The 18,107-nt window shown below is 44.9% G+C and overlaps 1 protein-coding gene across 4 annotated transcripts; it reads left to right on the forward strand.

Moving 5' to 3' along the window:
• The first annotated feature begins 374 nt into the window (after positions 1 to 374).
• On the forward strand, positions 375 to 18,007 carry LOC135265177 (ras-related protein Rab-14). 4 transcript variants are annotated; one of them, XM_064354543.1, is made up of 9 exons: positions 375 to 728; positions 1,224 to 1,360; positions 8,791 to 8,849; positions 10,433 to 10,486; positions 12,840 to 13,017; positions 14,145 to 14,211; positions 15,227 to 15,314; positions 15,471 to 15,501; positions 15,647 to 18,007. In XM_064354543.1, the coding sequence occupies exons 3-9, from the start codon at positions 8,798 to 8,800 to the stop codon at positions 15,822 to 15,824; spliced, it is 648 nt and encodes a 215-aa protein (XP_064210613.1). In that variant the 5' UTR covers positions 375 to 728; positions 1,224 to 1,360; positions 8,791 to 8,797; the 3' UTR covers positions 15,825 to 18,007. The 4 variants fall into 4 exon arrangements, with proteins under 4 accessions (XP_064210613.1, XP_064210612.1, XP_064210614.1 ...); XM_064354542.1 differs by lacking the exon at positions 375 to 728 and having other exon boundaries at positions 1,066 to 1,360; XM_064354544.1 differs by lacking the exons at positions 375 to 728; positions 1,224 to 1,360 and adding an exon at positions 1,515 to 1,658.
• The last annotated feature ends 100 nt before the right edge of the window (positions 18,008 to 18,107 follow it).

The following is an 18,107-nucleotide window of genomic DNA, read 5'->3' on the forward strand; positions in this document are numbered from 1 at the left end:
CTTAATAATTGCCATAAATCATGTCAAGTCACAAAATAACACAATTAAGATGGCGTTCCCGTGTCTTTATTGTTTTATGGTAAGCAGACGTATCACCATGTAGTAACGCTCTTTTATAATGGTTAAATTGGGTATGGATAAATTGTTCAAACTTTCAGTAAGGCTTCCTTTCTCACTGAGCCAAATGGAATGGTTAACGTAAAGATGAATTGAATTGTTCCTCTTTTTACTAAAACGTGTCCTACATCGCCCTCTATAGAAAAGCAACGTCGTAGCAGTTTCCAAGCTTAATTACATTTAACGGTGTATCTATGCACACGGAGTCGCTCAAACAGAAATGCTCGTGTTCATATCAATACGATAGCCTGCCTTTGCGCGTATTCTGTGTTTTAAGGTCACGACGGTGAAACATCGAAAGTAGGCCTGCACGCTGTGAGAAATTGAATTTACATATAAATCATGCAGTAATTAGCTATTTATCGCAAAGCACTATCGTTGAATATAAAAGGCCTAGTATTAGAGACAACGAGTTTGATAGAAATTAGAAATTAATTTGGGGGTTTTGTGTTCGGTCCAGTCGGACGATATAGCCTATAGCCTACGACCATAATAATGAACAGCCTACTCTTCGGTTGGAGGCAGTACGGCTTTCAAAAAGACATTCAAATACACTGAGGCACAAGCACCACGCGCCGTTGCAAATCCCTCGGAAAAGAAGTATACTGAGGGTATGTGCTCGGCTGGACAGATGCAATTAGGATGCAGTTAATTAGATAATGTGTAGATGCGTTTGTTACGTCTTTTTAAATTTTAATTTGACAGATGTTCTTAATGGGAGCGACTCACATGCATAGCCTAGCTAGTCTAAGTTAAACAACATACTAGTTATTTTAAACAAGCTACGTGACACGTCCAAATAAGATATATTAGTGTTGAGTGGTTTTATGATTTTTCTTTATTGTTAAACCTAGGCTAGCCTACTCTGTCATTATTATTATTTGGATAAAAATTACCTAGTGGCTAATTGCCTGTTCAGGTGTGCTTTGTTTGTATACAATGCAATCCTTGTCGCAGTGAGACCATATTTTTGTATTTTAAAAAAGCCATTACGAAATGAAACACATCACTATTATGCTAGTTTAAATTGTCTCGTCGCTGCCCACGACGTTTTCACCTGCACCTAAGTTATGTCTTTGGCAGAATTTTCGTGCCCTTTGTCCCAGGAGCTCATTGAACATCGTATTCGACGGAAGACGCGTAGCGCATGCCGCCATCTTGGATAGATAGACACTTCAGCCAAGGATAACCCGCAGTTCCACTCAGAAAGCCGGAGATAATTAAATATAAATCCAAAACAAAAGTAAGTTAATATATGATGTTTCCGAACAAGCCTTCACTGGAGTCTTATCAGTGACTGTACTTGATGTGACGTCGTCACAGTAAAGCGTATTTATTTATCGGATAGCCAACTTATTAGCCTGCTGCTTAACATTAGCTAGGCTACATCTGGGAAAAAAATCTATTCCATCCATGGTCGGAAAAAGTAGCAAGAAGGAGGGGGTGACAACACCCATTTCACAAACATTGCATAGATTTGTGATAAATATTTAATATGCTGATACTTTTCTCGGGATATACTTTGTTGCGAATTATAACTGGTATGTGTATCTGTAGGTGTTATGCTATTTGGACTGGTAGTTTCGCTTGCTAGCTAGCTATATAACGCTTTGTTCGGACGGCTAGGCAGCTAGCTAGCTTTTTCCCGGAAGAGCTCAATTTCATTATTTTGTTCATTTGTCAGTAAGCGGGAGAAATGTAACCGACAGTCGGTACTTTCAATATCCCGAGTTGAGTGAATTTAGAGTTGAATGAAGTGGCTGACATGGTTGACAAGCTCGGTGTTGGTACGGGTTCTGTCTTATTCCTTCTTCTGTGGCTAAAAACAACTGCATCGATGATGCTGATTCATAGGCCGCACATAGCTAACGCTAGCCGGCTCGTTGCGATAAGAAAATACATCGGCTATTTTGCGTATAGCTAGACTATAGCTGGTTGTCCGCTCATAAATGATAGGTGACGTGAGACTTATAAATTTAACTTAAGATTCCGACAAAGAAATTTAAAATAAAGTTAAGCTTTGTAGCTGTCTGGCTATACTGATTGTTAACTTGGCTAACGTTAACGTAAGCTATCTAACCTGACTGTTTTTGAACTTGTCACCCGAGATGTGGTGGCTCGTTTAGATGGGTAAATTAAGAAAGTTATTCTAGCTAGTTGTAATTGGTTGCAACTTTTTTGTTAGATAATATGACTTTTCACGCTAGACATTGTGTTATTAAAAGTCACTTGAGGGGAAATTGCTGTGACCGACTAGATCTAAAACTAGCTATTCATAGAGTACATGGCTAGCTGTACTAGTAGTAGTTTCATTGTTTTCGTTTGTACTTAGACTGCGTTATGTCATTCTAGCTAGTTAATCTTATGTAGACTTAGCAAATCTAACAGCCAAATTAGACACGGATGAAACGCGTGATATTTTCATATTATATTAGTTATCTAGGTAGCTGTAACTGTCTAGTCGGGTATCCATTCACATAAGCAGCTATGTAGACAATTGCTAGTTAAAGTAAAGAAATGGCTTGACTAGGTTAGATGGAAGCCTGCTTGCTGCGTTAGCTGTTTAGCTAACTTAGATGACACAGCAGCAAGCAGGCCACTTATGGACTATATCTGCCCTGTGTTTCTGCTGTGAGGTTAGGTGTGGACTGGAAATACCTTAGGTTTGCTATTTTTAGTTCAACCGTTGATAAGCATCCATTAAACATTAAATAATGTACGTTATTAATATACATACAATAATAAACATTATTGAATCCATATTCATTTATAGTAACGTTAGTTAGGTAGCTGTATATGTTTTATCGACAGGGGACTGCTATTGTCATCATGTGGCCACACATTAAAAGGCTTAGCTAAACGTGTTGATATTGTCTGTTGTCATATGACCTTTAGTAGTGTATTATTGTGCATACATAAATAAATATGCATCTGTTGAACATAACAATTTCCTAGCGAGTAGTTAAATTAAGGGGGGCTTACATATGTTACTTTGGTAAATTATGTCTTGCGTGAACTTATCCTAGTTTGTTGTACGCTTTTGCAATTCGTGTTGTGTCCTCAAAAATGAAAATCGCTTGCTGCTCAGTATGCTGTAGTTCTGTTTAAAGTCAACATTTGAAGGAAACGTGTATGTTTAATGTTGCACGAGCGAAATTTATAAAGCTATTATTTAACTCGTTCTGAAACGTTTATTTGTTTTTGTAGCATTGGTGTCTTCGTAGCTGTATGTTTAGCCTATTAATTGCTGTTGGGTAAACATTGTGCGGTCACCGGTTCTCATCTCGATTGTCACAGAATAACATTACAGCTTATCCAACACTCATCTAACTTAATGAGGTTTTTGGACATTGTTCAATTTAGAATCTCCTCTATGTAATATCGCCCCACGTTTAGACAGATGTTTTTGATCGGGTATAGTGTGTGATTTGTTCTGTTGGTTTTCTCTGTTTTTAAGCTTAATTGAATGAATGTGTACTACATACTTAATATATGCGGTTCAGTTTTTATGTGAAAATGCGCCATGTCTTGTGGATTTAGGCCGGGATGCAAGGCAGTAAACTTGTATATGGGCAGTCAGAGAGAACAGTTTTATTTTGGTCTTGAGTCCACATGTCTTAGTTCTGGGCTATTATTCAATAATCTGGTGTCCGGGGGAAATGAGGATGCAATATCGGGAATTTAGCTGTGTGCGCGTTTTTTATGAATCAGCGCGACAGAGCTGAGAAGTGCTGAGACAGTAGCTTGGTCACATGCTGGTTATTCTCCTGCCCTGGCTACTCTTACCCTGTTTTCAGAGGAAGTTTCTATCCCACTTTCCTGACAATTGGGGGCAAGTGATTGGTGAAAGGAGGGTCGTGCAGCTGCGCCCCGCGCCGGCAGGCGCATTCTTCACCGCTGGGCTGATCGGGAAGAAGCGCTCTGTAGCAAAGGCAAAGACAAATCTGAAACTGGAGCACATGACGGCAGGTCATGTGAATGGAGTGAGACTGAGGAGGGAGCGCTGGGTAAGCGAGGCAGGCTGTACCAGATGGGTGTGAAATACAGGACTTAGCTCAGAGCAAACAAAGGGCCAGGAGGTGATGCAAAAGATCAGGACTTCTCATTCTGTAGGGTCCTCGCTTTGAAATAGTCTATTTTTTTTCCTTGCCTTTATTTAACTGACACTGTTGTCAGGTGACTTCCATCTGAGCATTTAGATCAAATCCAGCATTTTAAAAGTTTTTTCCCCGTAAATTGGGTCACATAGCTTCTCTGTCTATCGTTTATTGGTGACCTTTTAAGCATTTACATTTTTCTCTTTATCAAAGAATAATAAAAATTCTCACAAGGCAGCAAAGTGCTGACTGTGGCCACATACTAAATGCGGAGAGACTTGTGGGACTGTCACATAAATGATCAATAAATGCGATGTAAGTTGTGGCAGTTGGTCAGTCAACGCCCAAAGCAGTTATTTTTTGGCTGGGCCGCAACAGCGGGGCACCCCTACAAACGCGAATGTCTGTGACTGAGTCACCGAGTGATGAAGTTACACCATTGGTCGGCCGAGTTATGAAGTTACACCATTCGCCGGTCCAGCCATATACTAGGTTTTGACCTGGTCTTGTTTGTAACTGTGGCTACTCTTCTGGGGAAGGGTGGTTTGTATCTTCTTTGTCTTCCATGTAATTGATGAAGCAGAAGTAATCTGTTGGCTTTGCAGTCAGGGTATTTTGAACTGCATCATGGTAATGCCTGTCCATTTGGGTTTTCTAGATCTACTGTACCGGTTTTGGGTAACGTTGTGTGACGTTCATGTCTCCTGCTATCCTTCACAATGATTCCGCTTCTACTTATTAAATTATAAAAGGCCAGACATACCCACCTTGCTGGCTCCACTTCGTTATTCTGTAAATTCACGTTGAGCCAGAATGGTTCTCTCTGTGTCATTGCAGTTCATCCCACAGCACTGCTCGCCCACTGCCATGCTCAGCCAATCAGAGCATAGTGAAAGATGTTAAAGGTCCGGGAAACCCATTTTCTCTTTTTCTCATTTTTTTTGTTTGATCATTTTTTCATATTAGTTAGAGGAAATACGTGCTTATAGTGGAGGGTTTACCTGCTACTGTTGTTTACTATATATCTGTTATTAAAATAAAACATAAAACCTACCCATTGTCAAGTCCCCTCTATTAGTCTCCACTGTCTCCACTTGCACCAGTGGTGAAGTAGGCCACTCATTTTTCGTGGTGCCTGAGAATGAGATGAACATCAGCTGAGCAGCCATTTTGTTTTCCGATAATGCTTATCATGGTTCCATAGTCTAACGGCTCAGCCCTCATTTCAGTTTCCTGGCGCTGGCTTTGTGTATGGGGCTGAAGCAGCACGGGCCGCACCGCATGGGTTCCCGCTCTGGCCTGATGGAAGAGAAGGTGGAAAAAGCACCGGGGGCCAGAACCCGCCGGTCCCATTCGCGAGAAATCGGCCAGGCTGATGGGGTGAACCTGCCCAACCTGCTGCCTTTTGCTCTGAGCACAGGGCTTTTGGAGGGGTGGGAGTGATGAACCATGAGATCCACGCACAGCTTTTTTGCCAGCTGTGTGTTTTTTTCCTCTCAGTAGCGTGAAAGCACACAGCCAGCAGCCTCCTCAGGTTTGCGCATCAGCTGACACACTGATGACAATCCCATGGAACCTCCCCCCCCATCCCCCCCCCGCTTCCATTCCCACCCCACAAAACATCCAGCGTGCCCACTGTTCATCTTCCCTTTCCCTTCCTCTGTCTGTGTCCACCCCCTTCCACCCTTCCGAACTTCCTCTGCCTTTCACTTTTTTCTTTTTTTCCCGTCTTCGCTCCTCCCAGCTTCAGTCTCTTTGTTTGTTCTCCCTCCACCTCTCTGAGCCATGTATTACCCCCTTTCTTCTTAGTATTTTAGTTCTTCGTACTTGTGAAAAGAGGAGAATTCATCCCAATATTCTGTTTTATGTGGTTTTATGGTCAATATGTGAGGATTTTTTTGATGGACCTGTTTTAGTGGCGTTTTACATTTTAAGTGAAAGGTTTTGGAGTTGTGAAAGTCACGCGCTGAGCAGGGAGCAGTGAGATACAGACGTGGCCGATAGCCGGCAGCATCTTCACCTTCGGATCCACGCGAAAAGAGCGGCTCGCTTTCCAGGTGACAAACACTTGGCGAGGAATTATTTCTGACTTTGTGGCTTATTTTTAGCTGCGCCAAGAAATATCAGCCAAGAACCGGAACACCAGATTCGCTCTGCTTGCTTTGTCTTGGTAAAAACCACACAGTTCTCTTTCACATGTTGGCATTGAGACAGGCCTACGCATTGCACTGGTGAGTGGTGTTTCTTTGAGTTTAACTGGAATAACCACTGTCTGGGATCTGTGTATCATTTGCACTGAAAGGCTGGTATACTGTACCACAGTGGTGCACCATGTTTGATAATGGAGTTTTCTCAGCTGGTATATTTGTAGTTAGAACTGACTTGGAGGTAATGGATTGCAACTGTAAATCACAATAAAATTAACTATTTTGCTTCAGGGAGTTATGTTCATATCTCCTGTTTGATCCTTCATTTAGCCTACACAAAGTTCCTTTTCTTGCACAGCAGATGTAGGATGATTGTAGCCAGTAAGACATTGCTTCTTTGAACGCTTGTGGAAACTTTTTAAAAATCCTGATGTAATTCTTCTGTATTTTCTCAAAACCCTGTTTACCTGTTAAGGATGAATGTGTGTCTTTGGGTGCTGGTAGTTTTGGAATTTTACTTTACTGTTTGAATGGCTCCGGTCAATTAGCACAGTCTATCCGTGCACGCATCATTTCTTCTGTGAGGTTAAACTACTTCCTCACAGAGCAGCCATGCTGATGGGAGCTCAGGTCTGGTTTTTTAAAAATAACGTTGCCATCAAATGTAGCTTGGGCCATTCGTTTACTGTGACTGTCTGTCTTTGCATCCCCCACTTTAGTAGTGCAGATCAAAAACAATTTTCATTTCTAATCTTTTTGATTAGCTAATTATTTCGGTTATTGATTCATTTTACAAGACTCATTTACATCATGCTGGTAATGGACAGCAATCACAGCTGTCATATCTAGCAATGTGTAGTCGACTTGGCTGAAGAGAAGCTCGGGGCTTTGTAACTGTTCATCGTGTGTTTTTAAAATAATTTGGTTTGATAGCCATCACTTTGCTCTTCCCATGATTTTGGTTAAAATCAGTCTTAAATCGGTCTTCATAGACTGATCAGTGTTGTTGTATTTTATGTGTTCTGAACCGTTTGCACACTAGAAGCTGCAAATCAGTGTGTGTTATAATGTGTCATGACAGAAGTGTCCTGGCTAGTTATTTTCATGATGTGGGTGATGTAGGCTTTATTAAAACCCACATGCTGGCAGTTCCTTTCTGTAGCTATTGCTCATTGTTGTGATAGATTGGTTTGTTTTTTAGTCCAGCCCCCCTCCCCCCACCAAAGCAAGTGGTTGATTCACTCACATATGACGTTTAACCACTTGTGGATTATAGGCTATCTGCTGCCGGGGTCACTGCTTAGGACACTTCATCCAATGCAAAACCAACCCCTGAATGAACAATGTGCTAAAGTAATGAGCCCAGAAAACATGACTTTTGTTAGCTTTGCTAGCCTTTATTGAAAGTCATGAAAGGGTGCACAGCATTTCTGGGGCTGATAATCTGCAGGGTGTATTGGCCAACGCTGATGGCGATACTGGTACCTCCCCCTTTTTTTTATTGCACAAACTTTGATTGCAGTCAGGCTCTCACATTCACGCAAGAAGCAGATGAGCACCGCTGTCAACTTTCAATGGGAAAATGTTGCAAATTTTTATTTAGCAAAGAGAGTATAGAGAGCTACGGAATCTGTCATTTCGCTAGGGTCTGTGCTGGTAATAATGAGTGTTTACAACGCAAGTGCCTCATGAAATGCCTTGCCTCTGGCGCATATGTAAAAGTATTATTGGCCGCTATATTGGCTGTAATGTTGGCTTATTGGCTGATAACGGCAAGCTTGTTTTAAGCTATTGTTGATGGGCATTTACATGACCATAATAGTATTGTGTAAGAACTGTGGCAAGAGCACTGAGTTTAGTTTAATCTGTTTGAAACAGCTGGGCGGTTTAATTCCAGTTGTCATGGTATTCAGTCCCTTCCTCGTAGCTAAATGTCTTGCGCAGGCGTAACGGACTACGGTCCTTTGGAAAGGACCTCTCAGTGTACTGTACTGTTTGTTCACCTTTGTGAATGGAAAGTTTGACTGTACTGTGATTGTTAACCACATGCTGCTAACTCACTGCGACAGACATCAAGAATATTAGCCTTAAAATGAGCCACTCTTTCACTCCGAGTGGAAAGGGTGTGCCTGGGCTCTTCAGATGTTTCCTGCATCCCCACTCTACTGTCAGGGCGAATGAACAGGGTTCTGGGAGTTCACAAGGGGTGGACCTCCCGCTGGTTGTTTGAACATGCCGGTGCGTTATCGGACAGGTGTTTGGGTTGGGAGAGTCCGCCTTGATTTTGGGACGAATCACAAATCATCAGGATGACACTTGTAATGTCTCGCATATACACGTCTAATTGGAATAAACAGTAATGAGAAAACAGCTCTACAGAAATATTGACGTTACCTGCAGTGCTCACCTCTTTTCTTTCTCTTTTTCAGACCCACAATGGCCACCGCACCGTACAACTATTCCTACATTTTCAAATACATCATCATCGGTGAGTAACGGAGGCAGGACCTCGCTCGCACGTTTGAGTCAACGACTCTGCCCGTTAACACACAGAAAGCATGACTGTGGTCCAGTGGAAAGCATCCCCAGTGGAAACCTCTTCTAAGCTGCACAGTCATCATGCTAGAAGACTTCATGCACTCAGCTGATGCCTGCAGACCACAGACAGCTAGAGAAGAACTTGGTACATGTGATTTATGTACCCTGTGGATTGACTCTCTCTGTCGAAGTTGCTCACCAGGATTTGATACTGAGCATTAGTCTGGGTAGCATTCCCTTATCAGTGTCCTGCTAGAGAATTATCCCCTCAGCTGGGGAGAACTGCCTGCATTTGGGGAGGGATTTCCCATCCAAGAAGTAAATATAGTATTTACAAATTAATATTCCTATGAAAGGAAGCACTCAGATCTTCTGGAACATAATGTTTTTTTTGGTTATCCTGTGTTACTCTTGTGCTTGGTCAGATAGCTTGCTAGCCCGTAGCCTGCCAACTAGGCAACCAAGTCAGCTAGCGAGCTAGCCAGCAAGCCAGCTACATAAGCCAGTTGGCCTGTTGGTAAGCTAGCCAGGTACATAGCCTGGTCGTCTAGCTTGCCCAGTCAGTGTAACATTTCCCCATAAAAAAACCTGCACACTATTGATTTCATTGTTGCAGCAGTCGTTCAATATTCAATAGTCGTGTACCTCTACGGGGGCTACCAATCAGATTATAGTATTCCACCCCGAGAAAAAAAAACATATTTCTTCCACTAACATTGAGTTGTATCTAACAAAGTCTATTGCCTACGCATCTCTGCTTTAGCTCTGGCATGTGTTGGCTGGATGTGTATTGCAGAGGGACACTTTTGGTTTTGTTTGGTTGGTTGAAGTCAGCACAGTATAAATGTAGGGTTACTTACCTACGTAAATGCTTACTGAATTAGATACCTGCATTACTGGTTACCAACTGGCATCGGTAAGAAACATGCTGCTTCTACGATGAGAGCTTGCTTTTGAGATATATCTTGTGTGGCGTGTTACATGGAAAACACACACTGGCTTGTGTGCCAGCGTACTGCATTAGAGCCCACTGCTAAGCAGGTGCCTGTTTTTGAGAGACCCCCCCCTGCAGGTTCTATGAAGAAGACACATAATGCATAAAAGCAAGATTACCTTCCAAATATAAATGTTTGTTTCAGATAAGGCTGCTCAAACCAATCTGCGTAGAGCGTTGTGAAATTGTACCAATGTTGCCATGTGCTCTGACGGTTTGTGGAACTCTTGGCAGTGTTCTGTATCAAGTGTTCCAGAACAGAATTCTCAGGTCTCACACAACGCCCACGGTTTGTCACTGAGGTCAGCCTTCCTGCACCAATCATAGCTTTCTCAGAACTGCATGCATCAGCTGGTGGAAGCAAGGCACAGGATGTGCACTCGGACGCATTGTTCTGATTTAAATCGCCATTGCATCAGAACAAAGCACGTGATGACCACTGTTTCTGGAAATCTACACAAAATGTATACCTTTTTAACCCAAAAAAAGTGACTTGACATGATGAAGCTGCTGTTTAATACAAATTTCTCTCTCTGCAGGGGATATGGGAGTGGGAAAGTCATGTTTGCTTCACCAGTTCACAGAAAAGAAATGTAAGTACATGCTTTAATGTGTCCCAAAAGCTGCAAGTGAATGTGTCAGTATTGCCACTAATGGAATATATACTTAGTGGCCACTCTTGGGTACTCGTATAGTACCAGAGAGGACCCCCCCCCCCTCCCCTCTTGTCTCCAGAACACCCTTGAATCTTTGCATGGATTCTACAAAGAGCTGGAAACATTCCTTAGGGATTTTGCTCCGTGCTGACTCTATAGTGATGCTCTCAGTTCCTGCTGATCCATTGCAGATGCTTGGTGACATGGTGCATTATCCTGCTGGCAGGAGGGATAAAAAGGATGCAGGTGGTCAGCAACAATGCTTAGGTATTCTGTGGCATTTGAATGATGCTCACTTGGTATCAAGGGGCCTAGGAAACCATTCCCGCAGCATTATACCACCATTATCAGCCTGCACTGTTGACACAAAGTAGGGTGGATCCATGGGTTCATTCTGTGTATGCCAAATCCTGACCCTAGCACCTAAATGTTGCAGCAGAAATCGAGATTCGTCTGACCATGCAACGGTTTTCCAATCTGCAGTCATCGAATTTTGGTGATCACGTCTCCCCAGTGGCCTCATCTTCAGGTTCTTGGCTGACTGGAGTGGAACCTGGCGTGGTCTTCTCCCGCAGTAGTCCATTTGGCTTGTCTTTAACTGACCAGCAGAGGAGGGGATCTCCTCTATATCCGGGTTCCTTCCGATATTTTGTCAGACGGGAGTTCACCCCTGAGTGTTTCAAAAAAACAAAACAAAACAAAAAAAAAAAACACTTTTTATAAACCTCAGTGGATTTTTGGGGGCTTGCCTAGTTGTCCTATTATGAAACATCTTTGTGACAGTGTCTCTGTGAAACGCATTATATTCGTAATGTTGAATCGAATTGATATTACCCACAGTGCACTATTTAGCAGTAGATACAAAACACTCTCCGTTAGCATTCTGCTAAAATTACACAATAACTGATAACTGGTAGATTTTGGAACTTGTGGAGGTGGCTCCCTAATAACTGTGATGCAGCAGCGTTGGAGAGCGGGTGTGATGCGATCGCAGTGGGCACGCAGCACAAGAATAACCCGTCTTCTGACGACACCGTCGGCCGCGCGCTCTCTGAAACCGAAACCGTTACGAACGAAATCGAGATTTAAACGAAGAGCGCGCGTCTGCTGATTACAGCGAAACCGTGACCTACCGACGGAGACGCACAAAAGGGAAGACGGGCGGGGCGGACTGAATTCAGAGCAGGCCAGGACCGGTTCTCGTCCTGTGAGGAAGTGGGGAGCGTTGAGAGAGGAGCTGCGGTCTGCTGACGAGCGGCTGGCTCCCGCTTACCCAACTCAGCCTGTTTTTTTTTTTAGAGAAACAGTCAATCCGTTGATACGCTCAACACGAATTTAAACCTGTTATGCTGCTCACTGCAGTTTAGGTACCGTTCTGTTGGTTTCGTTTTGCTGCTGCTTAGGACGTTTGCTCCTGTCACATCCAGTTGATTTCAGACGCAAACCTGACGCGGGTTGGCAGAGGAGAGGAGCGTATTCCTGGTTTTTGAACCAGTGGAAAGCGTGGCTCCGTTCCCGTTGAACGCTCGCCTGTTTGCGTCCGTTTGCCGAAAAACGAAGAGAATCGCTCTTTTTGTAACAATGAGCTCGGCGAGGCGTAATTGCGTGAGCCGCTCCCGGGTTCATTCGCTCAGTTCATGTCGTCACTCTGAGGTTCTCTAGGTGTGTTCTGTCGTGCTGTGCCGTGCGTATGGCACGCCCCGGTCTGTGACTGCTCGGTTCTGTCACAGTCCCCCCAACATACCCACAGCTGGGCTCTGGTGTGGGGTATTATGTGAGATAAAAGGTGGGATGCGTTAAATCTCTGCGGCGGACGGCGTTTCCTGTTTGAATACGGCGAGTCATCGGTTTTTTTTAAGTCCACTGTGGATGATGCTGACTCGTTTGAAAAGAAAGAAAAGTCTGCTGTTTATGGAGTTTGGCACCGGCTCCTCCGCTTTTACCGGAGAAGCAGTCTCCAGAATCTATAATCAATAGGTTTGTCGTAATGGCTGTGTATTGCTGGTGGTTGCAAACCAACTCGGTAGGTTCTTATGCCATTCTTCCTTTTTTATTGGAATAGCAGGCACTGCGTATTGAAGATTTTCTTCCGTGTGTGCGTTTGGAACGGATCCATGCGACACTTGGGACCCGTCTTGATAATGCTGGATACCAGCAGTAGAAGGGTGCTAGACGCTATTAGACGGTCAGGGCGGCCCTGTTCTCCTTGGCCGGCGTTCCGAAGGCACGCTCTGTCTCCTCGCTCGGGGCCCGCGGCGCGGTAGCTTAGCCTGCGCTTTCCTCCCCGCAGTCATGGCCGACTGCCCCCACACGATCGGCGTGGAGTTCGGCACCCGGATCATCGAGGTGAGCGGCCAGAAGATCAAGCTGCAGATCTGGGACACCGCCGGGCAGGAGCGCTTCCGCGCCGTCACGCGCAGCTACTACCGGGGCGCCGCCGGCGCGCTCATGGTCTATGACATCACCAGGTACCCGCCCACCCCGTCATTAGTCACGCAGTCAAGCCACTCCCCTCAGTCTGTTGCTCACCTGTTGTAGTGATTCAGCTTGGCGAAACCCCAGAATGGGTGGAGGCTCCATGTATTATCAAGGACTTGGTCTACGGCGAGCCAAGGCATTTGATTGGTTTGTACAAATCAATGATTAACCATGCATTGTAGCTCCACCCCAGTATTGGTTTAATGAAGCCTCAATTCACCCCATTTCACAGTTGTGATGATTGACACTTCATATATACGTATGCGTGCTAATACTAAATCCATACTAACACTCGATGTGATGCTTGAATTTTTTATGTGCGCGAGTCATTATTTACAAAACTTTTAACTTGCAGAAGGGAATCGCATTGCGACAATGGGAACAGTCTTGTACACATCCTATCATATGTACTGTATTGTGACCCTTGTATTACTGATACACAGCCCCCAATATTAGAACTGAATCTCACCTCACTGGAGCCCATGCCTGTTTCCACAAATCATTTTCAAATTCAATCTGTGTGGAGTAGTGCATGGACTCTACTACTGTATGGAAGTTATTCTGCATTATAAAATGGTTTATTCTTGCCCTCGATGCTGCTGATAGCTGCTGATATATATGTAACAAGGCTAAATGCAATATTAATATATTTTAATATTCTTGTGCTTCCCACTATCATAAGCATCATACCTACAGCATCTAAACATTGTGGTCATTAAAAAAAGTGATATCTCATAAAGCCTTCTCAACTGTATGTCCAGATCCTGTTTACTGTAAATATGTGTAATTCCACAGTAATGTCAGGGCTGCAGCTGTAGGCCTGATACTATTAGAGTGAGAGAGTAGACCTGATGCGCCAGATGAGGTTGCACATTATGAATGCATGCAGTACCACCAGATGGCAGTATTGAGTTTTGTTTGCCATTTATTGGTTACCAGAGAATAACATTCATTGAGTGCACTGAGGTTATGAGAAGGTATTCACACATCATAATCTGGCCAAGGAGATCATTGTAAACACGCATGTATGTGCATGCTGTAAGTCACGTTTGGCCCTGTGGAGGTTCTGCCTCCTGTCTCATACTGTCGTCGTAGTAACACATGTTCTGTTCCACAGGAGAAGCACTTACAACCACCTCAGCAGCTGGTTGACGGATGCACGGAATCTGACCAACCCCAACACTGTGAGTGGCCCCATCCTGTGATGTCACATCACTTAGGGCCAATGAGCTGTGGAAGCAGTCAGGCAGTTGCACTCTTAGAGTCCAAACCCTGACTACTGTGGCTTTTTAGAAAAACAGTACTTATCCTGGTAATACACCCCCAGCAATAGTGTCTGTATGTGTGTGTATATATGTGTACATGTGTATTTGTGTGTAAATGTGAGGAGCACACAGGTGTGCGTGCGGGCGTGTGTGCGTGCATGCGTGGTGTGTGTGTGTGTGTGTGTGTGTGTGTGTGTGTGTGAGAGCGTAGTCTGTGAGTATGTGTTTGTGTGTGTGTATGTGTGAGAGAGCCAGTATGTGTGAGAGAGACAGTCTGTGAGTATGTGTGTGTGTGAGAGAGCCAGTCTGTGAGTATGTGTGTGTGTGTGTGTGAGAGCCTGTCTGTGAGTGTGTGTGAGTATGTGTGTGTGTGTGAGAGAGCCAGTCTGTGAGTGTGTGTGTGTGTGAGAGAGCCAGTCTGTGAGTGTGTGTGTGTGTGAGAGAGCCCGTCTGTGAGTATGTGTGTGTGAGAGAGCCAGTCGAGTTGTAGGAGAGCTCTGTGAGTATGTGTGGTGGAGAGAGCCAGTCTGTGTATTGTTTGAAGCGTCTGTGAGTATGTGTGTGTGTGGCGTGTGAGATGTTGAGAGCCAGTCTGTGAGTATGTGTGTGTGTGAGAGAGCCAGTCTGTGAGTATGTGTGTGTGTGAGAGAGCCAGTCTGTGAGTATGTGTGTGTGAGAGAGCCAGTCTGTGAGTATGTGTGTGTGTGAGAGAGCCAGTCTGTGAGTATGTGTGTGTGTGAGAGAGCCAGTCTGTGAGTATGTGTGTGAGAGAGTGTGAGAGGGAGAGCCAGTCTGTGAGTTTGTGTGTGAGTATGTGTGTGTGTGAGAGAGCCAGTCTGTGAGTATGTGTGTGTGTAGGAGTATCAGAGTGCCAGGGCGCGTGTTTGAGGGGTGAGGCAGGGTCAGAGGTCTGATCCTGTGGGCTGCTCTGCAGGTGATCATCCTCATAGGAAACAAGGCCGACCTGGAGGCGCAGCGAGACGTCACGTACGAGGAGGCCAAGCAGTTTGCAGAGGAGAACGGTGAGCGGCCCGCACTCTCCTGCCCTCTCACTCCGCCCCCTCCACCCCTCTGCTGCTCGCCTGTATCTGACTCCTGTCCCCCCCCCCCCCCCACCTCCTCCTCCTTCCACTGTGTCCCCGGTCGATGCTCACCCCTGTGCCTTCTGTGTTCCGCAGGTCTATTATTCCTGGAAGCCAGCGCAAAGACGTAAGTGGCTGACCGTGGTGCTATTTTTTTTGCGGGTTTGTGGCTCTTGAGCGAACGGTTGCAGATTAGGGGGGGGCGGGGCTTCTCTCTGCAGAGTCCCTCGGTAGCTCCGAGCGAGCTGAACGCCTCTGTCCGTCTCCCGCAGGGGGGAGAACGTGGAGGACGCCTTCCTGGAGGCGGCCAAGAAGATCTACCAGAACATCCAGGACGGCAGCCTGGACCTGAACGCGGCCGAGTCGGGCGTGCAGCACAAGCCCTCCGCCCCCCAGGGGGGCCGGCTAACCAGCGAACCACAGCCCCAGAGAGAAGGGTGCGGCTGCTAATGACCGTCCCGCCCTCGACCCCGCCCCCGACCCCGCCTCCGTCTGCCCCCGCCTTCCCCTGGGGCGACGCAGGGACTGAACGAGGGGCAGGCCGGATGACCGTGCCCCCCCCCCCCCCCACCCTCTCGCTCCTCCCCGCCCCCCCCACCCCATCCCATCCGTCTGCTCCCCTCCCCCACCACCCTCCTATTTGCCACCCACATAACCCACATCCCCCCCAAGCACTTTTCGGTACAGGTCATCTCCATGGTATCCAAACTCCATTCCAAATGAATATTACAGAGCGACTAAGAAATGGGTGACAGTGACCATTATTATTGACACAGAGTCACCATTTTACGTATATCCGAAAAACCAAACAATCCAGTCACACATAGATCTTTAAAGGACCAACTCGCCCCCTGTCTCTCCACAGAGTCCATTATGGTCGAAATCTAGGCCTATTTTAAACTGAATGCGTAAAATATTTAATCCCGCTGTTGTGTGTGAGTTTGCCCTTATAGCGGGAAATGGCTGTGTAGAAATGGGCAGTACTGACGAGGCCAGGCTGGATACGACCTGTCCGAGGTCAGGTAGCGGTGTCTGTAGCAGGACCTGGTGGTCTGTCCACGCGTGCCCGTGATGCTGTTAATCGCGTGCTGTCGAGCCTGTGACCAGGGACCATAAGGACTAAAAAAAAAAAGATTCTGCAGAAGCCATTAACAGGCAGGCCTCGACTCCGAAAAGGTCTTTGAAGCGTCGCTTAAAAGCTTTGCTTAAAAGAAAGGGTTTCGGAGCGTGCCTACGATATTTGAAAACTCCATTTCCCAGAGAGAACCGATTACATCGCATTCCATTGTAGTCCCGTCGTAGTTTCTTTAATAAAAAGGGTGTGATTAAAAAAACATGCCTGCGTATGCGAGCAGTGTGTAAGTGAGTGAGTGCGTGTTTGTGGAGGGGAGGAACAGCGAATCAGTTTTGAGGAGACACTTGAAGGAGAAGTCGCGCTTTTCTCCGACCTCTTCTCTAGGATTCCACCTGACCCTCAGCCACCAGTCCCCCCACGTCATACATTAAATCCCTCATAACCCCGATCATATCAAGTGTTTCGTTTTTTTTCCTTTTTTTTAAAAAAAAAAATCCTTTCCTAAGCGTACTTTTGTTGTTTGTTGCCTTATTATATAATTATTATTGTTACCATTTTATCCTTTTCTGCTGCTTGTTCTACATAACTGATGTTGGACGCTTTTCTGTTAAATAAATGAATAATGGCGATGATTATTTTTTACTGAGAATCTGGCTTCAGTGAAAACGGGAACCCTGTTTATGAAGGGTGGGGGGCAGGGGGCGGGGTCACCTGTGTGTGCTGTAAATCCGGAGGCTGATGTTTTCTACTCTTGTATATTACCCTGCTTTCATTTTGCATACATCCCACGAGTCACCACTGACTGAAACATGTTTGTTAGGCTTCAAGAAAAATCATGTAAGTAGTTTGAAAAAGATATTTAAAAGAAATTTGGCCGCTGTACATTTGTTTGCTAAAGATCTTAGTGGTAGTATTTATGACAACCCAAGAAAAAAAAAATGAAAGGTCCCTCCAACCCGCACAGGCGAAATGCCCTCTGCCCCGCCCCCAGGACACCTGTCAGTGATTTTAGGGGGAAAGGAACTTTGAAGTTCCTGTGATTAAGTGGTTGCATTTATGCATTTCATTCCAAATGTATTTTGAATCTTAGAGGCGACCCAGGGTAAAATACATTTTTAATAAAACAAAATGAAGCTGGAAAGAGTCCCTCTCCAAAAAATGTAATAAACTACAGAGTAAAAAACTGACCTATTCTTAATCATGCCTGTATTACGGAGTATGAGGGGGAACGCGTCGTTTTTCTTGTAAGATTAAATGATCCGTTTCAATGGTCCAGCTTTTTTTTGGGGATGGGGGGGGGCGGGGGGTGAGCATATGGGTTTCTGTCTATTTTGAGAGGGTAGGGTCTGGCTAAAGTTCCTGTGGTTATCCTGGCCTGGGTGACCACTTCTTGCTCTGTGTTCACATGAGAAAAATGTATAAAAATCGTAAATATGTATACATTTTTAAGGAATCGTGCTAACATTGAGATGCATTATATGTGTATGATTTTAAGATCACATTTGGTTTTAATATGAACAGAATGCTTACAATAAAACAAAAACCTCAGTGATATTTACCATCTTGTACAGAGCAGGCTGTTTCTGGTGTCATTTTGCCCGGTTTAAACAAAGGACTTATACTAATAGACAAATATTTTGTACACACTCAATAATTTG

Source organism: Anguilla rostrata, chromosome 10 (genome assembly GCF_018555375.3).
Source record: "Anguilla rostrata isolate EN2019 chromosome 10, ASM1855537v3, whole genome shotgun sequence".
Lineage (NCBI taxonomy): Eukaryota > Metazoa > Chordata > Actinopteri > Anguilliformes > Anguillidae > Anguilla > Anguilla rostrata.